General features: G+C 37.4%; 1 protein-coding gene across 1 annotated transcript in view; it reads right to left on the minus strand.

The window, feature by feature from the left end:
* Positions 1 to 9,426: 9,426 nt before the first annotated feature.
* The window catches only part of COLEC10 (collectin subfamily member 10), a 46,988-nt gene continuing 31,667 nt past the window's right edge, over positions 9,427 to 24,747 (minus strand). Inside the window, exons 4-6 of the mRNA XM_055128694.1 lie at positions 14,144 to 14,197; positions 12,319 to 12,414; positions 9,427 to 10,593 (exon numbers count right to left, since the gene is read on the minus strand). Of these exons, the coding sequence (XP_054984669.1) occupies positions 10,202 to 10,593; positions 12,319 to 12,414; positions 14,144 to 14,197 (542 nt within the window). The 3' untranslated portion in view covers positions 9,427 to 10,201. The remainder of the gene's footprint in view (positions 10,594 to 12,318; positions 12,415 to 14,143; positions 14,198 to 24,747) is intronic.

Consider the following 24,747-nt stretch of genomic DNA (forward strand, 5'->3'; position numbering starts at 1 on the left):
CCAACACATTCCAGTCCCTTTCTCTCAAAATATTCCAGATTCTGTTATTACTATGCAAACCATTTTTCACTGATTTTACTTAAGAAGTCTTCTTCCTCTTTTCTTTTCAATTAAATAATATTTGAATAACTCAAATTTCAGGTCTGCAATATTTGTGCTTATCACTCATCAAACTTGCTTTAAGCAAGCTCATTCATTTATACACTTCTCCAAATCATCTATATGCCCATAATTACTGTGGTATCCAAAGGTAAGAACTATCCATGAAAAGTACCTGAAGTAATCTAAATGAGAAATATCTATCTCTTATAGCATATTGGGATAAAATTACAAGATTGGTAGTACAGTTAAATTTTCAAGTGTCTTATCTTTGAATATATATGAATGACTTGATGGCTGAAGAATTATTGCTTTACACAGTGATGTTGTTTCTAACAACATCTTTAAAAGGAAGAAATTTGGCTGCTCAGGATTTATAAGGCATAGCATTTTTTCCTCATCTACTAGAATAGCTGTGTTTTACTACTGTTCTGAATGAATATCAGGGAGAAATAGAAAAGGAAAATTACTATATTGTATAATTCGGTGAGTATCACTCTTGGTAATTAGTAAGATCATGATTAATTTCATTTTTCACTCCTAAAATTTATCTCTGGATATTTTAAACAAGGCTTAAGGCATTTAGCTAAATGTTTTACTAAACAATTGACTAGTTTCAGGGGAGGAACAAAATAAACCAGAAAAATACACCACTCTTCCATGTTGGAGTAGGCCAGTGCTAAACATTGTGATAAAAGATTCAAATATACAGTGGACACACTACAGTTTAGGAGGGGTGGGAAATTTAATTTGATATATCGTCACTATCACTGTCATTCCATTGTTCATCAAATTGCTTGAGCAGGCACCAGTAGTGTCTCCATTGTGAGATTTGTTATTACTGATTTTGGCATATCAAATACACCACTGGTAGCTTGCCAGGCTCTGCCAGGAGGGGAAGATATTCTCGGTAGCTTGCCCGCCTCTCTGAGAGGGATGGAAGAATCAAACCAGGGTCAGTCACATGCAAGGCAAATGCTCTACCCACTGTGTTATCGCTCCAGCCCTTGATATATCCTAAAAAAGATAAATTAGAGACTAAGTATTAGCTATTGTCCTGGACAAATTGAAGAGAACAAGTTTAGTAGAGAGGAAGAACACTAAGGAAATGAATGCAGAGACAGAAAACAGGTGTCTACATATCCTCAGAATGCACCATGAATCGAGGGAATAGTACCTAGAACGGCCAATTATGCAAATGACAGAGCCAAGGGTAAAAATCCTAAGACTCACCAGACATATTTAAGGAAGATGCTATTAGTTAAATATGAGACTTCTGAGGAAATCTCTAGGAGAGCTGTATAACAATACATGATCAAATCTGGCAAAAGTCCCTAAGGTTTAATCCTCTTGGGCTTTAGAAGTCCATTGGAGTCCTTGATTTATTACTCTATCTGATACTCAACATTTTCAACACTTTCTATATTATCCTGACGGAAGCCAAAATGTCAATTGAGTAAGGGTATGATAACAAATGTAGTCAGTGTACCTGTAAAACGTGACTTTCTTTAGAGAAAACTGTTTCTAGGAGACAGGATACCGGTTAGGGCTTCACTTTAATTAGTTTTGTTGAGTTGAGATGAACTTTATTGAGTTTTGCTAGAAGATTCACTAGAACAAAAGCTTAGCACAGATCCTTTGTGGGCATTAAGTGCATAAAACTGAGGATAGGTTTGCTTCCAATGATCTTCATACAACATAAAATAAAATTGCCTTTTTACTCTGCAACTAAGCATGACAGTTGTATTACTTATGTGCATGTGGGATTGTTTTGTTTGGGGATACACAAGGCATTGCTCAGGGATTACTCCTGACTCTGTGCTCACAAGTCTAGCCTGGCAGGCTTTGGGAAGTTCTGGAGATCAAACTGAGGTTGGCTCTATGCAAGGCAAGCACCATATCCCCTGTACTATCTCTCTCCAGCCCTAGAAGTTGTATTCGCTGTGAATAACTGCAGATCTATAATTCTTATGGCGATGTAGCAGTTATACTTCTGTTAAGCACAAAAGTATTCTCTAGCAATTGTGGCTTAGAATTCTGTGGATCAACCATCCAGATTATGCTAAATATAAGGATGTTGGGGCTGGAGCGATAGCACAGCGGGTAGGGCGTTTGCCTTGCACGTGGCTGACCCAGGTTCAATTCCCAGCATTCCACATGGTCCCCTGAGCACCTCCAGGAGTTATTCCTGAGTGCAGAGCCAGGAGTTAGGCCCCCAGACATCACCGGGTGGGACTAAAATGCAATAAATAAATAAATAAATAAATAAATAAATAAATAAATAAATGGATACTCCATAATCCCAAGCAGGTAATAGGTGTCTGCAAATTATATTAGTGATTGTAGACGCTTTTCTAATGTATATTTGCCGTGTAAGGACTTATACTACATTTGCCATATAAAGACATACGTACAGAATTCTAGATCAATGTAATTTTGTTCATATGAAACTGAAAGTTTGCTTGTAGATATCAGAGTAACATATTGTTGGTTTCATGTATTTTCACCCTGGAACTACTGAGTTGGTAACTCATAGAGGCTTGAAGTTAATGAGACTAGAACATAAGTGAATATTGAACTCCTGAATTAAAAAACAAAACATAAGAATGAAGGAAACACACATAACAACTTTTAAAAAGACAATCAGCAATATAATGCACTGTCTCCTTCATATAAGGTGTCTCGAGGAGGGAAATAAGTTTAGGTATAAAATCTTCATACTATGAGATACATCCATAAGCATATACACCCTATTACGCTTTTAATACAATTACTTTGAAGGGTGTTTATGCTTAAGAAATTCATATATTTCCAAGCTTGCTAAAAACCTGATCTTTCAAACTTCATTTCAATGTTTCAAGCTATATTTTTGGACATATCCTCTTATGTCCTTTATTTCACTCTGAATGTAGAGACCAAACTTGGAAATAGCTTTTTGTGTTTTTTCACTCAATACTTTCAATCCTAAGGTCCTTTATGACAAGAACAATGTGACTATTCTGAGAACTGTGGTGCTTATAGTGCTGTAAAAAGTCCTCCATCCATCCTGAAGGTTGAGTTCCTGAAAAGGACCAAGGTCAGCAAAGTCAAAGCTCATACGAAACAGGGGATTTATGGGAAGATTTTAAAATATAGATATTTCAAGAAAGCGTTCAATATGAAAATACATTTGCCTCTCCTTGGGAGATTTTTCTAGCATCAACTTCTGAGCTGATTTTTCTGTGTGATCCACTAGGCTGGAGATGTTCACGATTCTGTGTCAAGCATGCTTAATGAAATTACTCCTTGGATTCTCTTAGGATTAAGTTGTAATATGTCTCACAATGATGCCCCTCTTGACTTCATTTTTCAGGATTGAAAAATTGAAAACTTTGTGCATTCCTGGGCTTTTTACACACAAATACATTTGATGAATCAATGAGCCAGTGATTTTTTTCTGTCTTTCTCTACATTATAACAGAGGTCATGCATACTCTTTCCCAGAAATAATATTTTAGCTGTATTGTGAGGAGTGGGAAGAGGATAGTGGACAGTTCTCAATTCCTTTTCAAATATCTACTTAACAACTTTGTATAAAAAAGGAAACTTTGCTCTTGGCAAATTAGTCTGTTTAATGGTTCTGAAATAAAAAAATCCATACGTCTGCCAAATGGTGAGATCATTTTAAACTTCTATAGAAGCACATTTTTCTGCATTATTTCTGACTGCAGGCTTCAGCATGGTGATGAATTTGGGTGGCAGTACTCACATTTTCATAAATTACAAAATGTCTGACTCATTTTGCCCTACCCACTCTTAACTTTATGATGAAAGTGAGAATCTCTGGAGTCTGGCTTTTCCTGAATTTTAGGTGTAAGTGATTAATAAAATATAAAGCAAAGAGACACATGCTAGGTGAATGTTCATTTCTGCAGAGCAACATGTCCCAGTTACAACTTTTAAAATATGTTTACACTAATGTCAGCATTCATGGTTCGCGTGTATACAGTTATTTCACCTCACCGCCACCAGACCCATGTCCTCTGACCCATGTCCCTGAGTCACCTCCAATCCCCCTACTGTCCCCACCCCCGAGTCTAGTGGTGTTGAGTGATGTAACTCTCATTATAGTTATACATTCTAATATAGTTCTATTCTACCTTACATAAATAAAATAGATATTATTATTTGTAGATATGTACTGTGATCTCAGGAAATGATGTGGGCAAAATGAAGAATGATATGAGAAGTTTTTTTCACATCAAATGAGTCAGCCAGAATGGAAGTGTAAATGCATTTAGAGATGTGTCAGTTTTATGCTTCAAGAAAGGATAATGTACTTCAAAAAATTCTCTTGTCCAATTTTTTTCAGTATATCTTTGGAAAGGTGCTAAGTTGGAGGAGAAGTCATTTCAAAAAATAGAACAGATTTATAAATTCAATCCCTGACAATGAATTAAATTTTGGACTTGGATGTGGTAGATTTATTCAAAGAGCCGGACAGACAATCTTCTCATGATGGTGCAAACCTGCTCTGTTTTCTTCCACGTTGTGTCTACAGTCGCTTCCACCTTCACCTGGTGCCTCTTAACACACAATTACATTAGATGAATTAATGAGTTAGTGAACTTTTCCATCCTTCTAAGTCACAGCCTTCTCAATGGTTCGCCCTGTATTCTTTATGTGCAAGGCTCTGATTGTTAATTCCTTCTTAACATGCCAGATTCTTGTGCTGAAGCTTTCAAGGAAGTCTTACCAAATATTATACCTCTTAAAATTGTCTTTATTTTCAGTGGAATCCTGCCAACAACAAACCCACTTGGAACATATTATTTGTGACTGAATATTATTCCTACTTTACAACTGTACCCTTCATACCTCACCCATAATGTCTGAATTTATTGACTATAGGGTATCACATCTAGTTGTAAGGGAAATGTACTGCAGAGACATCTTAACATCTGGTGCAGTAGTAAAGACAATTCTCTCTGCCCTATTTTACACTTTCCTTAAGCCCAAGTTGGCCTCAAGGCTAGAACTCTCAGTGTTATAAAGAGCAAAAGGTAGACTATGGGAAAGGGAAAGAGCTTATTAAGTTTACTCTAAAGGAAAAAACTTTAATAATATTTTTAGACATATGTGGTGTATGTCTCTCTCTATATGGATACCTGTGATAAATTGATAAATTTTTTCTTTCCTTTAATCTCCATTTAAATTGTTTTAAGCTTAAAATATTTTTAGGTGATAAACAGGTTCAGATAAACTGCATTATCAAGAGTCTTCCAATTAAAATATTATTAATTTGCCATTGGTATTCAGTACAATAAAATTCTAAAAGGAGTACAGCTTCCCACCTTTACATGTGTATGAGCCTCAATGCACCAACCACTAAAGTTACAGCACCATTCCACTTAAAAATACACCTTCGACTCATTCTTCCCCACTTTTCTCCTTTCCATCAAAGTTCACATATCCGCCACACTTATCATAAAATCTGAAAATTAGTTGACTGATTTTTGCCAGTTTGATTGCTTTGATTATATTCCACATACAAGTGAAACCATCTGGTAATTCAGACCTAGATTTTAAATATTAAAGCAATAATGTTAGACCTGTGTAGCAGATGTTACTCTTTAGTTAACCTTTCTTAGTCCATCGATGTCTTTTTGCTTTAAAGTATATAATCCTTTGTATTGAGTTTAAATCCTCTGAGTTGAAAGTCAGTTGTTTAATAACAAAGGAGTCTATATTTGTGTAACTCAGATCTGAGCAGAATAAAATAGAGTTTTTAATGCCTGCCATTCATATGGGTGAGTTGTCCAAAGTGTAAACAGTTTCTTTTTGTCTCAATACAGAGCATACACATTTTTGCAGGATTTAAACAACAGTCTGGGCATGTTTCTTCTTATCTAGTTACAAAATGTATTGCTTTGAAAAAACAGTGTTATAATAAGTTTTTTAATTTTCTTTTCATGCAAACTTTTAGGGACTTGGAATTGCCAAGACATTCCTGTAAAAAGATATATCTCTAAAAAATTAAACCCTTTAAAAACAAAAATTATATTAAATGCTATTTACCTAAAAAATTAAAAAAGTGCTTTAAAATGCAAATAATTTCCCAATTATATTTATTTGGGGGAAATCTTGATATCTGATTTGCTTTCTCCTGTATCTGAGTGACCTATGATATCACAGTGAGCTGTATTAAGTCACATCTTCAACACTAATTCCATGCACATACATTTGTGAATCACAAGATAAAGTAGTAAATGCTAAATTTGTGAACAGCTTTATGAATCCAAGAATCTCTAATAATTAACTCTAATTTTTAACTTTGAGAAGTTACAAGACATTTTAGTTAAGTCCCTATATCATGAGGAAATTGTGAATCAACTCCCAGCAGTAAACAGAGGCAAGAGAGAACGGTGAATTGGCAGTTTCTATCAGCAGTCTGGGACCCTGCTTTTCTCCAAGTACATTGATTTGGTAAATTGCTTAGCTTCTTTGGGCTTCAGTATTCTCACTGGGAAAATGACAGTAAAAATGTGTGCCCTTCATACATTAGAGTTTACTGGGATCAAATGAGAAATGATCCGTGAAGGCATTTATTTTGTAAAGCACAAGACACTCACAAAATCTAAGTTTCATAGTAAATCTAATTAAGTACGTGATGCCTTGAAAATTTTTTCCAGGCAAGGCTGCAGGATAAACCCTATTTTTTTCAGGCTGTCATCTCTTAGAAGCATTGGCAGTGAAGATAAGTAACTGAAATATTGTTATGATTCTAATAGCCATAATAGGAACGAACGCAATAGCACACAATAACTCAAACATTGGGAATTTAGAACAAGTTGGAATATGGTTCTTAATACAAGTGCCCCTAAGCAGTGTTTGCTGTCCACTCCCTTTCTCTTTTCTGATCTCTTTTCCTTCCCCTCCATATGTCTGTAGGTTTTTGTTCCTCATCTTGGTTGACTTTTAACTCAGAATTAATGGTTTTGGTACTGTGTTCTGTCTTCCAGGGTTTTTTCAATGGGGTATTTTGAGACCACCCAAACCCTGAAATCTGCCCAGGGTTTTCTCCATACACTTCACTCAGGGATCATTCCAAGCAGTGCTCACGGGGTCATATGTAGTGCCAATGATCAAACTCTGGTGGGCCCCATGCAATGCAGGTGCCTCCTTGGTATTATCTCTCTGGGCCTTTGTTCTCTAATTTTTTAAATAAACTATGATGTGTTCAAGGCTTTGTAAACTATTTCCTCAAAGGTCTGAGTAACTAGGCTGTTAACTTGAATGGCAAACACCAAATGAATACGTAGAACTGAAAATGGTATTACTGAGAGATCTTGGCATTGTTAGCACTGCATTCCAGTGGCAGTTGATCTAGTTAGAAACTTCAAATTTTTTTCCTTAGAGGTGAGAAAGTTCATCATTTTGGCTTGCATACTACTATATATTTCTTCAAATAATCAGGGTTAAAGTTTTGTGGTTGCCAACATAAAAAAATGCAGAAACATGAGGTTTTAGCTGACTCCTAAAATCAGAACATGCCATGACACTGGATCTGCATGGCAATAGTAACAATGACTCAAGAGCAGCTGTTTCCTTAACATGGGGCAAACTGTGTCAGGGCTACAATTCCCACCTGTTCCAGTCCATTTATTTGTGTCATCTGTATGGTCCCAGAAGGACCTCAGTTTGTGGCCCTCAGAAATAACCTAATTAAATCCTGTCTCACAACCAGTTAGTCATGGGTAAAATCGTGCACAGATGGTTTAAGGTGAACATATGTTGCTGATCTGTTTCTCTTTTATTTCATTAACCATTTTGCCAGAATTTTAAACAGCCTAATCATATGTCACACACTATAACTGGAACAGCAGTTTATAAGGGAATAATCTAGAGTTTTGTTAAAATGTTTATTTTTAAAGTCCATATGGGAGCTGCCTTGAAGATTTAATCTGTAGTTCAGAGTAGAATTTTACCAGCTCAATAAAGGTGGATTTAAGACAAGTTCTAAACTTCATGCCACGTATATTCTTGTGTTGTCAGAATACTAGTGAGTATATCTCTTCGGGGGAAATATTACAACATACAGGAGTAAAGTGTCCGAGGATACGTCACCATGAGTGATATGTCAGAAACAAGAAGATAAGACCATAGAATGTTATGCTGATATTCCTTGAGGCTTCTATAACTTTCTTGAAGTTTCATAGTGCTTTTCCCTCCTTTCTTTTACCTTTGGAGAGGAAAACTGATCTGGTGAATGACAAGTACATACAATGAAAAATGGAGCCTGTTATTACTAGTAGGCAATTTAGAGGATCGTTTATTTTGATTAGAAATAAACTCCTTTTTTCCCCTACAAGTTTTTTTCTTTCAAATTTATCCTTTTACTCAAGTTAGAGTATTAATATCTGGGGACTGGGGGTTAAGTTATAGGCCTAGAGGCATCTTGGTCTACTTGTATGCTTCAGTGAAGACCGTAGATCAGAAGAACAGAAGGAGTCTGTGTGATTCCATATAATCTGAAACACATCATTGGGCTGATTTTAATTGCTCATATACAGGTTTTGGGGAAAGGATTTCTATGTCCATGTAAACAAGAGTGTTCACATAGTTTTTGCAACTATAGCTACAGCAGGGCAGGTGACAAGATCAAGAATTGGGCTTCTTAGCGAATTGAAAAGCTACTCCAGCCTTACCATCCTGGTAAAAATACCGAATGCCCTGAACAAACACCATGACCTCTTATTTGCACTGCAAACCATAATGCACAAAAGGAAAAGAGAGAGAGAGAGAGAGAGAGAGAGAGAGAGAGAGAGAGAGAGAGAGAGTGTCTCCCATAGAGGGAGGCTGTGGGGGGATGGGGTATTTGGGATAGTGGTAGGGAAACGGAAGATATTGGTTGTGGGAAATGTACAATGGTGAAGGGATGGGTGCTAGCTCATTGTATGACTGAAACTCAATTATGAACAGCTTTGTAATGGTTTATCTCACAGATATTCAATTAAAAATGTAAAAAACGTAATGTGGAGTTCATGCCTAATTCAATCAGCTTAATCAATGACTGAATAAATAGCAGTACTTCTACTCTACATTAAATTAAAAAAAAAGAATTGGGCTTCTTGTGTTCAGGACAGTAGCTGATAATTCTTTTTATTATTTATTTATTTATTTTTATTGAATCACCGTGAGATACAGTTACAAAGCTTTCATATTTGAGTTTCCATCATACAATGATTGAACACCCATCCCTCCACCAGTGCACATTTTCCACTACCATTGTCACCAGTATCTCACCCCCTATCCCACCCCTCCCCTTGCCTCTATGGCGCACAATTTTCCCCATACTCTCTCTCTCTACTTTTGGGCATGTCACTGTCACTGTCGTGTCACTGTCACCCCATTGCTCATCGATTTGCTCGAGCGGGCACCAGTAACGTCTCCATTTTGAGACTTGTTACTGTTTTTGGAATATCGAATACGAATATGCCACAGGTAGTTTGCCAGGCTCTGCCATGTGGGCAGAATACTCTTGGTAGCTTGCTGGGCTCTCTGAGAGGGGCAGAAGAATCAAAACTGGGTTGGCTGCGTGCAAGGCAAATGCCCTACTGCTACAGATACTGAGAAACTATCATGTTTGGTCCTTTATCTACTTTCAGTAGCTGATAATTATTAACAGAAACTTTTTTCCCGAGACTTACTTTTTGGGCAAGGACAAGTAGGACTAATCATCACCAAAACTTCCCAGTTTCAATGGAAACTTTTCAATCTTCTGGGCTAGATTTAGAATAGTTTAGAAATCTAGAGGGATATGGTAACACAAATGCAGAGACAGCATTTCATTTGAGAGACAGTTAATTGACAAACAGGAATGCCGGCTGTTTTTTTCAGACCCATGTAACCTGCTGAGCTATTGGCTCATTTAAATACCATGCATGAAAAGATGCAGAATTATCGCAGTGGAGCACGGTGATGGAAATCCTAAACCTCAGTCTCACATTATCTATGTGTCTTGAATCAGAACCAATGTAGTAGGACTAAGAAGGCAAGGATGCATAAGAGTAACTGCAATGCTCTCCAAGAGATATAACCACTGTGTGTAACATAAGGAAAGTTACTTTTTCTTCTTGACAAACTCACAGACAAAGTACATGGTAAGATGGCACTCGGTGTCATTCCACCTGCCTGAGCTCAGCATCTCTACGCAGTCCTCATGACCATAGGGATCACTGGGCTCCCCATCCTTCCAGTTGCTGTAGTTCTGCAGTGGGGTGTTGTCTGTGAACACATACTGCCCCTCCCTCTCAAGATCATTCACCCCAATGAATACCCGGAAGAAACCACTCTTGGCAACATAGTCTGCAATAAGTGTGTTGGAAGCTTCATCCTTTGGCATGGCTAGCATTCCTCCACGGATCCGGCAGTGGGTTAGAGACTCCCGGTAGTTCTTCTCTTCCTGCACAATGTAGTAGAACTTCTCTTCAGTTTCCCTAATCCCTGCGATGACTTTGCAGGGAGGAAAAGAAGTGTGTGATTATACATCTCAAAATAAAAGTAAAAGAGTAAGTACATAACATTTCTGGATTTAAACAGATTTTTCTCACTCTCAACAATTATTTTGCAAGCTCCAATTATCAGATAGGAACTGGTTTAATAGTATTTGCCACCATTTTTATTGCCAAATTGGAGAACTGACGGCTAATATTTGTCCTTCTCTGCCCTTTCTAATAAATTCCAGTTACTGGGAAGCAGTGACTATCCCTGCTAATCTCAGGCAATATTTCCCATCCATGCTTATGCTTTTACATACACAGAGTCCTGGAAACATGCCCTTCTCTCAGCCACTCCTGTCCCTTTCATGCCTTGGAAGATTCACTACTTCTCTCTTTGGAAGGCTTCCACTCCTCAAAATCTCAGATGAAGTGTTTTCTCTTACAAAAGCCTTTCCAGGCTACACACAAACAAGGATCCTCCTGCATAATGTCTCACACATTCCCATCACCCCCTTACTTCTTGCTGTGGAGCACTCAACATAGGCTACCTGTTTATAGATTGCTTTCACTAAACATTGGGCATCTGGAGGACAAGGAGTGTATTTCTGCTGGTCTGAAACATTGCAGGTAGCAGCAGCATAGCATGGAATGGAAATTAAAGATTATTGAACTGATATGGAAATAGTAAAAAATTTGGTCCACTATCAGTTAAATTCCTGGGCTAAAGATCAGTGGTGGAATTCTACTTCACTCCAGGTGCATGCAATAAACTGAGTTTCAAAATAGAACTGGGGACTGAAAATTATCCTGATTTCATAAAACGAGGAGAGAATACAGCTGAGGTCTGTAAATAAAAATTTACTTAAAAAATGTTCTCTCAAGTATTTATCACTATTGATGTATATTGAACCTCTGGGATTTGGTTTACGCATGAGAATCCAAGTTCAAGACAGCCTCTGTTGTGGGAATTATAACCTGAGGTGTAATAAGGATTGCTAGTTCATATCAAGTATTTTCAATACTTTAGATATTGCAAATTGAGGATGAACACAAGATGGCATCTGTGTGCTTCTAATAATGCACAACAAATATAGCTGGGCTGCAATAACTAAAAGTACAACAAATAAAACAAATTATAACAGCAACTACAAGTTTTCTCTTTCAAAACTGTCTTTGAAGAGAATATGTAAACCAAATTGTAAAGCTTCACTGCTAATTCCGCTGGCTAAAAGTATGACAAATAACAAAAGTGACTGATATGCAAAAAAAGGTACATTTAGAGTTTTTTTTTCCTGATTTGCCCGGAGGGCATGTAATCAGTGCCATCTCCATTCAAGTCTCCGTTCATTAACTCTGTCTTTGGGCAAAGTCATCTCTCCAGGCTTAAATTTGAGCAGAGTACCTATATAATCATCACTATCCATCCCTGTTTGGCTCTTCCATCCCTTTTCATTCAGAAGGCATGTCCTGTCACACTGTCCTTTTCTTCACTCGCCTTCTTTGGGAAAGCATGTTCTCTAATCACAGGCCATGCACAAATGTATGAATTCATGTCATAGACCTGAAGGATGCTAGCATCCAAGTGAATAGTTACATTTTGAGAGGTCTTTAAAGACATTACACTCCTCAGCAGGTCTGTGTCCAGCCCAACATATTTTTGGCAGGAATATTGGAATGCAGCGTTAAAAGAGTCAAAATCCACAAATGAATAGCACTAAGATAAAGAGCACATACTCACCATTCTTAACAAACTTCATAGATGTTTTGAGACGGGCAACGCTGATATCTAGTTGTCCAACGACTTTCCGGTATCTGCCACAGTCACAGACGGTGCCTTTCAAAGAATAAGAACTGCAACTTTGTACTGAGGTACTTGCATGTTCCATGAAAAAAAAATTAATTTATTTCTTCCCAATATCTTCTAACTTTTGCTAGTTTGGTTATATGTCTTTCTATGAAGTACTACACTTTTAATCTATTAGTTCTCTATTTATTCATCTGTTTGCTTTGGGTCACACTCAGCAGTCACCTGAGGTTAGATTCTCAAGAGTCCTGGAGGTGTGTTCAAGGGACCATATGGAGCCAGGGATCAAATCCTGGACTCCAACATGCAAAGTATGAACTCCAAACCTTTTGAGCTCTTTCCCCTGCTTTTAATCTTGAAAGCAAGGTTTCTAATTGAACTTATCTTTAGAAATTCAGAAACAACTGAACTATTTTAAATGAGCTAAAACAATTTAAAATTAGAATTTTAAGAAGGAAGTGGAGGCTAGGGAATGCAACTGAAGAGACAGAGCCCAGGCCAGCTCTAGAGAGATCCTTAGTTCATCCCTGACACTAAATAGAATTTCCCAGTTCACATGGGGGTCTATGTACCTCCAGGGGTGACCTCCAAATAAAAAACAAGAACAAATACAAAAATAAGAAACGAAAAACTAAAAGAAAGAGTAAATACAACAAGTCGTTTCACACATATTGTGGACCAGTTGCCATTTTTGTTGAACACAGAATGTGCCTCTCTAATCTCAGAATAAAATCTTTACAGCTTTCTTTAAACATATTTCAAGCCAGTCTTCTCTTCTGTTTTTGCATTATTCACTGACTTATCCAAATTTCCCAAGATAGAAGAGATTATTCATGATAAATTAAAATGTTAATTCTGATTACACATTTAGAATATAACTTGAATGCTTCAAGTTCTAAACTTAATCTGTGAATAGGTCCAAATTATATTTTGAAGAGAACATTGTTCCATCTATGGTTCAACAATGATTTTAATCTCAGTCATTCATTCTGGTATTCCTTCTAGCTACCTACTAATATTTTGGCAGAGGAAAAAATGATAAGGAAATGATATAAACTTAAAATGATTAAATTTCTACTTAATGACTGCTTCATGAAAATCTTTTCATTTGTTTTTTCCTTTGGTAGCTGAGAAACAAAATTAATTTCATTCACCAATGTGAAAAAAAATGTGGCTCTACTTATCCACATTCACAGTTCAATATAAGGAATGTAAAATATTACTTAGAATTTGTCTTCACTATACTCCTGTGGATAGAAATGATTAAAGGGCCCTATGAGCAATGCACTTTCTTTTCCTGATGTGGCACTAGAAATAAAAATTTCTTTATCACTCACGGAGACTCCTCCAGGCTATTGAAGGCATGGTCTATACCCATGTTTTTGGGTTGTTTTGTTTGCTGTAGATCTGGTTCATTTGCTGCTGGCAAACTGATGACCAGTGTTTAGGTAAGATGCCAGTAAAAGACACAGTTTTGTTGTTGAAACTCATGTGTAGAGGATGAGACTCTTATTGATGTGCTGGGTTTGCTTTCTCAATGGGAGAGTGATGGAGGGAGAATGTGTTATCATCCTCTTACTCAGAGTCTAGAGAGTCACCAGTGGGAAAAGAAGAAAGTCCCTGTATTCCACATCTTTGGCTCAAATAACACAAGATTAAGCAGACTAACAACATTCTCACTTTTCCCTAAAATATCTTCATTATTTACATTTGGAATAAAACATGAAAGACATGAAAGATAAAAGTGAACATAACATACCTGCTTTTCCTTTCCCTCCAGGAACTCCCGGCAAACCCTTTTCTCCTTTATCTCCTAAAAATACATATACATAGCCATGAAAGGAAAAATTATTAAAATGGTATATTATTTTAGCCAGATTATATCTTATATGACAAAGATCAAAGAATATGGTTTTTATGGTGCATTTGCAATATCATCAACTGATATTCCTTGATTTTATGTCATTTGATTTTGAGTTGACTGTACTGATACAACTAACGAAACGAGTCATGACTTACTTAGATTAAATGTGGAGTTCTAGAAGAATGTGTAAGAAGAATTTTTGATTGTGTCACCTACCCTATTGATACATTTTTATAATGTGATCTTCTGAGCAAGACTAATTCAATTATCCACATTTTTTGAATTTCAATATTATCTTGTATGGCATATTTAAATCAATTAACTATCATATTGCAGTGTTTATGTATTTTTAGGAAATAAACTTGGATAAACCAAGTTTACCTATGTAACTTAACCCTTGGATTTTCAAACAATTTTACTATACCTTTTAATTCAACATGTATTTAGTATTTATTTTTCTCTATTCTAAACAAAAGAGCTTGTGATTTATGAGACTATAAAGCATGACAAGATTAAACGTTGACTTAAAGTAATTTGTGCTTTTTAGAAAAAATGTGATGATGTGTGCAAATATCTATTATATAAAGTTGTGTCAAACATGTTTTACTGAACATGTAAATGGTAAGATAAGTTGATAAGCCTTAATAAGTTTCCCATCTTCTTTCCTTGCTTTGTGTGTGACCATTTATAAGTCACTCAGAGATATTCACAAAAATAATTCTCAGAGAATTGAGATTATTAAAGCAAAGAGAAAAAGGTGGTGATTTTTTTCAACTTCAAAAAAAGCTCTTGAAGCTCACATCAGACACAATAATTGAAAGCAAAAGCTTTTGATTTATAAGAGAAAATGTTTGGCTGAAGTTCCTGGTAATCAAAAGAAAAGACCCTGATAGAAGTAAAATAGAATTTATGCTTCAATGGCAATCTGGAAAAAGAAAAGAAAAAAACCAAGAAAGGATGAATATAGAATGAAGGTCAGCCAGGCTAGAAAATAGAGTGAAGAGGACCCTCACAGGAACTTGGTGTGACTAAATCGATAGTATGACCAATGGGACTAAGCAGAAAGGGGATGGAGTCACCGTCGCGTTTCTGCCTAACCCATCTTTACCAACAAATGAGAAAAATATGGAGCCACTCTTAAACCTGAAGTGCCTGCGTCCTCTCCATGTCTTCATCACTGTCTGCTCAAGGCTTTCCATTAAGAGACTACATACTGCCTGTTGATCATCCAGAAATTTACAGCTACTAGGATCTCTAGGGTTGTGGAGCCTCTTCAAGCTGATTTCACCTAAGTATATTTTTTTGTAGTGAGATCAGACATTCACAAACTCCTCGAACTTTTAAATGGAGAGTCCCTGAAACCAAGACTACCATTTAAAATGCATAATGGGGACTGGAACAATAACACAGTGGATAGGTTTGCCTTGCACACAGCCAACCAGGGTTCAATTCCCAGCATCCCATATGGTCCCCCGAGCACCACCAAGAGTGATTCCTGAGTGCATGAGCCAGGAGTAACCCCAGTGCATCACCAGGTGTGTGTGACCAAAAAAGTAATCAATAAATAGGTAAATAAATAAGTAAAATGCATAGAGGGAGACTTCAGTACTTGAACACAGAGTGAAGGTGATCACAATAGTATGTGATAAATACATTGCAGAGATGTTAGACAGAAATATTTTGAAAGCGATAGTGCTTCAGATGGAAGGTTGAAAAAAGTGCTCCCATGGAGGAAGCATTGAATCTTGGTGATCAAAAATTTTAGCAGATAAGGAGTGGGTTGAAGTAGGAGAAAATGTATAACAAAGATCCAAGTGGGTAAAACTTATGGGCTTATGTCAAGCATCCGAACAATGAAATCTGCTTCCTTGTTTCCCTTATACATAAAGTACAAAAGGTAAGACCATATTTTCAGGCTATATTAATGCAAGAAAGGAATTACACATTTTCTAAGTACTATTCCAGATTAATTTAGCAATAATTTCATATTATTTATAGGCATTAACATATTAAATCTGATGAGCTAGTTACAATGACTATATCTACAACTGAAGACATTGATGATTAGGGAAGTAAATTAACTTTTTTAAGGACAGACGCCACTTCGTGGCAGTGCCAGTATTGAAGCCCAAATCTCTTGAGTTCTTAGGTCCTGGTGCTTCCCCATTCTGTTAACCAATAATTTAATAAGGGGAAACCATAGTTTCAAAAAATGTAAGTAAATGTATAAGAAATATTAGGGTTTATTTTTTTGTTAGGGGTAAGAAGAGATGATACAGCAAGTAGGGCACTTGCCTTGCATGTGGCCAACCTAGGTTCAACCTCTGGCAGCTTATATGGTTCTTTTTTTAAAATTTATCCTTTTATTGAATCACCATGTGGAAAGTTACAAAGGTTTCAGGTTTAATTCTCAGTTATACAATGCTCGAACACCTATCCCTTCACCAGTGCACATATTCCACCATCAAGAATCACAGTATACTTCCCCCCTCCCCCCCACCCGCCCACCTCCCCATACCACCTGTGTAACTGGTAAATTTCACTTTACTTTCCCTTTACCTTGATTACATTCAATATATCAACAAAAAACTCACTATTATTGTTTGGAGTTCCTCCCCCCTAAAGTCGACCTGCTGAAAAGGAAGCATTTGATAATTTGTTTTCCATTGCTGAGAATGAAGAGATATGAGGTTGAGTGGCTGCACTAGCGGCCGCATGGATTTGGATTTCTGTATTTTAGCATTTTAGTAATTAAGTCCAGAGAAATGTCTGCCAGAAATTGCATCATTGTAAGCTTGTACCTCTCGGCTACTTTATATTCCACATATGAGTGCAATCTTTCTATGTCTGTCTCTTTCTTTCTGACTCATTTCACTCAGCATGATACTTCCATGTTGATCCACTTATATGCAAATTTCATGACTTCATGTTTTCTGACAGCTATATAGTATTCCATTGTGTAGATATACCAGAGTTTCTTTAGCCTGTTTTTGGGCACTCTGTTTTTGGGCACTCTGTTTTTTTACATACTGTGGCTATTGTAAACAGTGCTGCAATGAACATAGAAATGCAGATGTAATATCTACTATACCTTTTTGCCTCACTGGGATATATTCCCAGGAGTGGTATTGCTGAGTCAAATGGAAGCTCAATTTCTAATTTTTTGAGAATCATCCATATTGTTTTCCGAAAGGGCTGAACCAGTCGGCATTCCCACCAGCAGTGAAGGAGAGTCCCTTTCTCCCCACATCCACGCCAACACCGGTTGCTTTTGTTTTTTGGGATGTGGGCCTGTCTCTGTGGTGTGAGATGATATCTCATTGTTGTTTTGATCTGCATCACCCTGATGATTAGTGATGTTGAACATTTTCTCATGTGCCTCTCAGACATTCGGATTTCTTCTTTGAGAAAGTTTCTGTTCATTTCATCATCCCATTTTTTGATCAGGTTGGTAGTTTTCTTCTTGTGGAGTTCAACCAATGCATTGTATATCCTTGATATCAACCCTTTATCAGATGGGTACTTGTAAATATCCTTTCCTATTCTGTAGATTGTCTTTGTTTCTTTTGAGGTGCAGAAGCTTCTTAGTTTAAGATAGTCCCATTTATTTATCTCTGTTTTCACTTGCTTGGCCAGTGGCATGTCAGCTTTGAAGATACCGTTGGCTTCAGTGTCGTAGAGGGTTTTGCCGACCTTGTCTTCAATGTACCTTAGGGATTCTGGTCTGATGTTGAGGTCTTCAATCCATTTTGATCTGACTTTAGTACATGGTGATAGGTGGAGGTCTAAGCCCATTTTTTTGCATGTAGCTGTCCAGTTTTGCCAGCACAATTTGTTAAACATGCTTTCCTTGCTCCACTTCACATTTCTTGCTCCCTTATCAAAGATTAGATTATCATATATTTGGGGGTGTGTGTCAGAGTATTCAACCCTCTTCCATTGGTCTGAAGATCTGCCTTTGTTCCAGTACCATGATGTTTTAATGACTACCACTTTGTAGTAGAGTTTGAAGTTGGGGAGGTTGATTCCTTCCATTTTCTTTTTCCCAAGAATTGCTTTAGCTATTCGTGGGGGTTTAGTGTTCCATATGAATTTCAGGAGCGCTTGCTCCATTTCTTTGAAGAATGTCAAGGGTATCCCTATAGGGATCGCATTGAATTTGTACAATGCTTTGGGGAGAATTGCCATTTTGACAATATTTATTCTTCCAACCCATGAGCAGGGGATGTCTTTCCATTTCCTTGTGTCCTCTTTTATTTTCTGAAATAGCGTATTGTAGTTTTCATTATACAAGTCCTTTACCTCCTTTGTAAAGCTGATTCCGAGGTACTTGATTTTTTGAGGTGCAATTGTGAACATAATTGCTTTTCTCATGTCACTTTCTTCTCTCTCATTATTCGCATATAGGAAAGCCATGGACTTTTGGGTATTGATTCTATAGCCTGCAACTTTACTATATGAGTCTATTGTTTCTAGGAGTTTCTTGGTAGAGGTTTTACGGTTCTCTAGGTGTAATATCATATCATCTGCGAATAGTGAGAGCTTGATTTCTTCCTTTCCTACCTGAATGCCCTTAATATCATTTTCTTGCCTAATCGCTATTGCAAGTACTTCCAGTTGAACAGAAGTGGAGAGAGTGGGCATTCTTGTCTCATCCCTCTTCTCAGAGGGAAGGCTCTTAGTTTTTCCTCATTGAGGACGATGCTTGCCATAGGCTTGTGATAAACGGCTTTGACTATATTGAGGAAGGTCCCTTCTATACCCATTTTGGTGAGCGTTTTCTTCATAAACGGGTGCTGGATCTTGTCAAATGCTTTCTCTGCATCTATTGATATGATTATATGATTTTTATCTTTTCTTTTGTTGATATGATCGATTATGTTGATTGATTTCCGGATGTTAAACCATCCTTGCATCCCTGGGATGAATCCCACTTGGTCGTTGTATATTTTCTTTTTGATGAGTTGTTGAATTCTATTTGCTAATATTTTGTTGAGAATCTTCACATCTGTGTTCATCAGGGATAATGGCCTGTAGTTTTCTTTTTTGCGGTGTCTTTGTTTGCTTTTGGTATTAGGGAGATATGAGCCTCATAGAAACTGTTTGGGAGGGTTTCTGTTTCTTCAATTTTCTGGAAAAGCTTGAGAAGAACTGGAAATAGGTCCTCTTTAAATGTTTGGAAGAACTCGCTAGTGAATCCGTCTGGACCCGGGCTTTTGTTTTTGGGAAGACTTTTGATTACCATTTCAGTTTCCTTGATATTAATTGGACTATTCAGGTACTCCAGGTCTTCTTGGTTCAGCCTTGGGAGATTATAGGAGTCGAGGAATTTATCCATTTCTTCTAGGTTCTCTTGTTTCATGGCATACAAATTTTCAAAGTAGTCTCTGATGATCTTTTGAATTTCTTTGGTTTCTGTTGTGATGTCCCCCTTTTCATTTCTGATTCGGCTTATAAGGGTTCTCTCTCTCTCTTTCTTTGTGATTCTTGCTAGTGGTTTATCAATCTTGTTTATTTTCTCGAAGAACCAGCTCTTGGTTTCATTGATCTTTCGGATTGTCTTTTGGGTTTCCATGTCGTTAATTTCTGCTCTAAGTTTTATTATCTCTTTCCTTCTGCCTGGTTTGGGCCTCTTTTGTTGGTCCTTTTCTAAGGTCTTGAGCTGTGAAGTCAAGTTATTTATGTGGGCCCTTTCTTCCTTCCTGAGATATGCTTGCAGAGCTATAAATTTTCCCCTTAATAAGCCTTTAGCTGCATCCCACAGGTTCTGGTAGCTCGTATCTTCATTCTCATTTGTTTCCAGGTATCTTTTGATTTCTTCCTTGATTTCCTTCCTGACTCACTCATTGTTCAACATCGAGCTATTTAATTTCCAGGTGTTTGATTTGGTTTTCTGCATCTGTCCATGATTAACTTTTATCTTCAGTGCATCATGGTATGAAAAGATATCTGGTACAATGTCTATCTTGTTGATTCTGTTGAGGTATGTTGTGTGGCCCAGCACATGGTCTATTCTGGAAAATGTTCCATGTGCACTGGAAAAGAATGTGTATTCCTTTTTTGGGGGATATAAAGTCCTGTATAGATCTATTAGCCCTCTCTCTTCTATTTCTTCCTTCAAAGCCAGTATTTCCTTGGTAAGTTTTAATCTTCTTGATCTGTCCAGAGGTGATAGGGCTGTGTTGAAGTCTCAAACTACTATTATGTTGCTCACAATGTTCTTCTTAAGGTGTGTTAGCAACTGTTGTAGGTATTTAGCTGGTCCCTCATTGGATGCATAGACGTTTAGGAGTGTGATTTCTTCCTGATGTACATATCTCGTGATAATAAAAAGTGGCCTTCACTATCCCTTCTAATCTTTTTCGACCTGAAGTCTATGTTGTTCGATACTAGTAAGGCCAGCCCAGTTTTTTTGAGAGAGTTGTTTGCTTGCAGGTTTGTTTTCCATTCTTTGACTTTGAGTGTTTGTTCTGGTTATTCAGATTCATTTCTTGCAGGCAGCAGAATGTTGAGTTCAGTATCTGAATCCATTTTGCCAGTATGTGTCTCTTAATTGGTGAATTTAGACCATTGACATTAAGAGAGATTATTGTTATGGGATTTTGCACCATCTTTGTGTAAGGGTGTTCTTCTTGTCTTACAATAGCCCCTTTAGCGCTTCTTTTAGGTTTGGTTTTGAGTCTATGAAGTTCCTGAGCTGTTGTTTATCCCAAAAATAGTGTATCATTCCTTTGAGTTTGAATGAGAGTTTAGCCGGATAAAGTATTCTTGGTGAAGCGTTGATTTCATTGAGTCTTTTCACTATATCCCTCCATAGCCTTCGGGCTTGGAGGGTTTCCTCTGATAGATCTGCTGTGAATGTAAGGGGTGCTCCTTTGTATGTGATTTCCTTCTTTGACCTTGCTGCTTGCAGTATAATGTCTCTATCCATGACGTCCATTATAGTAACTATGATATGTCTTGGGGTTTTTCTGTTAGGATCTCTTTTAGCTGGCACCCTTTGGGTGCCTTGAATCTGGATGCTTGCATTGTCCAGCTCTGGGAGCTTTTCAACAATGATTTGTTTTACTGTGGCTTTTTCGTTGGGGTTGGTTCCTTGTCCTGGTACTCCAATGATTCTAATGTGGTTCCTCTTGAAATCATCCCGTATGACTCTGATTTGCCCTAGAGCTATTTTGAGGTCTATTCCCATTGTTTGTTGTTGCCTGTAGGCTTCTTGCAGCTCATCTTCAAGTTCACTGATTCTGTCTTCCGCTGCAGTCATTCTATAGTTGAGGGCAGCCACAGAGTTTTTTATTTCATCTACCGAATCCTTCATTTCTTTTTGTAGGTTTTTAATTTCTACTCTCATTTCTTCCCGTATTTTGTCAGCTGTCAGTTGTACTGTTTCTGTCAGGTCCTCCTTTAAGTTGTCAATTTTTGCATTGAGTTCATTGAACATCTTGAGGATTTCAACTCTGATTTCTTTATCAGAGAGCTCAAGTTTGTAGGAAATGCCAATTGAGGTTTCTGGACTCCTTTCATTGTCCTCTGCTTGTGGTGGGGATTTGCGCTGTTTCTTCATGTTGTTGTGGTGGTATGGAAGAGGGACCTTGAAGATCAGTATCCTTGTTCCCTCTTGTTGTGAAAAAGGATTGTGGATGGGCTCAGTCAATGGTGGTTGCCTTTTTGTTTTCCCCTTCTAGAACCTGGCCTCCCAGTCAGATGTTCCTTTAATCCTTATGTGAAGTCTTGTGTTTTATTGTACTACTGTTTACAAATAGCTAGGATGTTAGTCTTGGACATGATGTTGAGAATATCTGTGGTCGAATAAGAGGCGGCTGGCCAGAGAAGAGGCCACGCCCACTTAGCCTAGGCCATGCCCCCTGACAATTAGGCCACGCCCCTTTCCCACAACCTGACAGCGGGTCGAGGGGTTGGGGGGGTGTGCCAACCACTTGGCTGGCAGTCCGGAAGAGAGGGAAGGCTGGGGTGCTCAGGGCCAAGGAGCAGGCTGGGTTGCGGAAGGGGGGGACGTCACACACCTGGGTTGTAAGACAGAATGGCTGCAGTGCTTGGGGTCGGCATGCCGGCCACTAGGCCGGCAGTCCGGAGGGGCCTTATATGGTTCTTATGCATTGCCAGGAGTAATTCCTGAGTGCAAAGTCAGGAATAACCCCTGAGCACTGCTTGGTGTGACCCAGAAACCAAAAACAAACAAACAAACATAAATAACCACAAATACTCACTCTTTGTTATCACCAAAAAAAGTACATAAAATAATATATAAATATAGTTTAGCCTATTTAAAAATACTATTTTAGGGGCTGGAGTATTGCACAGCAGGTAGGATGTTTGCCTGGCAAGCGGCTGACCCAGGTTCAATTCCCAGCATCCTATACGGTCCCCCAGCACTGCCAGGAGTAATTCCTGAGTGCAGAGCCAGGAGTGACCCCTGTGCATCGCTGGGTGTGACCGAAAAGGCAAAAACTATATATATATATATATATATATATATATATATATATATAAATTCACTTCCATTTCATCTGGACCAAAAGTTGACTCTCGTTTTCTTATAATCCTGATTCTGGGCTAACCCTAATAATGAACACAAATGAGGTATAAATACAATATTTGTTTTGACAAAATTGTAGACTTTAGAAAAGAAATTAAAGTATGCACTGGCAACCAAGGAGACTGTATGACTGTCATATAAGAATACAACGAAATAAGGAAAATACCTAGTAGGACTTCAGAGGCAGCAGAAACCATTGTGAATACAAAAAAGAGGGTTTCTTCAAAGTGGTAGCCTTTAGTTGCATCTTAGTGATGTGGGAAACAGATGTAAGCACTCCCTCAATTTTCTGGATTTTCTGGCATTTTCACACGAATGCCTTTCCTTTTGTCAACAGATGAAAAGCTAAAGCAGGTGTGGGGTGGAGGTGTGGAGTGAAAGACAACACAAATAAAAAGAAAAAGCATAGATTGAATCTTGGCACTGCCTCTTACCAGCAAGTGGGGGTAGGCTGCTTAATTACTTTGAAAAGAATTCATAACTTCAAAGGACTTATTTTATTTATAAAAGACTGAAATTTCAACATTGAACTTTATTTTGGACACTTGAAATCAAGAATTTCAAATAATAAATATAAGCCAAAATACCAAAAGACTGAGAAAAAATAGATGATCATATCAAGACGTGTAGAAAAATAATTTTACAAAACCAATATATATTTTTTATTTTAACAAAGAAAAGAACACACAGAAAAGCACTGAAACCCTCAGCTTGATAAAGAACTACTACCTAAAACATACTGTTAACATCATATTTTATATTGGGAAATTTTAGGCTTTCCAAGTAAAATCAGAAAAAAATAACCCTCACAAATTAGCAATAACACAGAGGGTAGGGCAATTGCCTTGCATGAAGCCACCCAGGTTCGATTCCTCTGTCCCTCTCCGAGAGCCCGGCAAACTACCAAGAGTGTATCGCCACACGGCAGAGCCTGCCAAGCTACCCGTGGCGTATTCGATATGCCAAAAACAGTAACAACAAGTCTCACAATGGAGATGTTACTGGTGCCCGCTTGAGCAAATCGATGAACAACGGGATGACAATGACAGTGATACAGTGAATGCATGACTATATTGTCTCTATATATCCATAATTTTTAACATTATCATTACAAAAGCTGTCTATGTGTATACACACACATATATACATATATAATAGTTTAGATAAAATAATCACAATAGTTTTAATTTTATGGTTTGATGTACAAAGTTCTTTAATTTCTTTAAGCTTTCATTTCTTCATTTTTTTTTTAGGGGGTGGGTACATACAGGGTTTACTCCTGGATCTGCACTCAGGGATCACTCCTGGCAAGTCTGGGAAACTATATGGGATGTCAGGGACTGAATCTTGTTCACTGCACACAAGGCAAACACTATTGCACTATACTATTGCTTAGCTTCATTTGTTCATTCATAAAGTGAAAATAGTGGCCAAAGTGAGAACATTCTATGATTTTTTACAAAATCACGGTCAATTTTGTAATGGTCTATCGCACAGAGGCTCAATAAACAAGTGAAAATAATGTTACATAAATAAATAATAGTACATAACTAATAAGAACATTCAGAGAAAGAATGAGGCAATACTATCTTGTTTTGAGATGCATTTTTTGCCTAACTATTACTTCAACCTAAGTAAGCCTCTGTACTCCAAATCAGAGCGATGGCAAAGGAAAGCAAGTTAGTACTTAGTACATGAAGGATGTGTACTTTAAATGATTATATTCCCCGAATGAGTTTTTATTGAATACTAATACAAAACTTATTTGGGCCCCAAAGTGAGAATATATCTGCAATAACTGCCTTCAAGGTGAAGAATTACTGGTTGCACTTAAACAAACAATCATAATGCTTTTATTGTAAAAGCATTATGTTGACCTTAAGTAAAAACATTTATTTTGCTATAAGATTGTATTAACCTACAGTAAATCTTTCTTTCTTAT

This window comes from Sorex araneus, chromosome 2 (assembly GCF_027595985.1).
Source record: "Sorex araneus isolate mSorAra2 chromosome 2, mSorAra2.pri, whole genome shotgun sequence".
Lineage (NCBI taxonomy): Eukaryota > Metazoa > Chordata > Mammalia > Eulipotyphla > Soricidae > Sorex > Sorex araneus.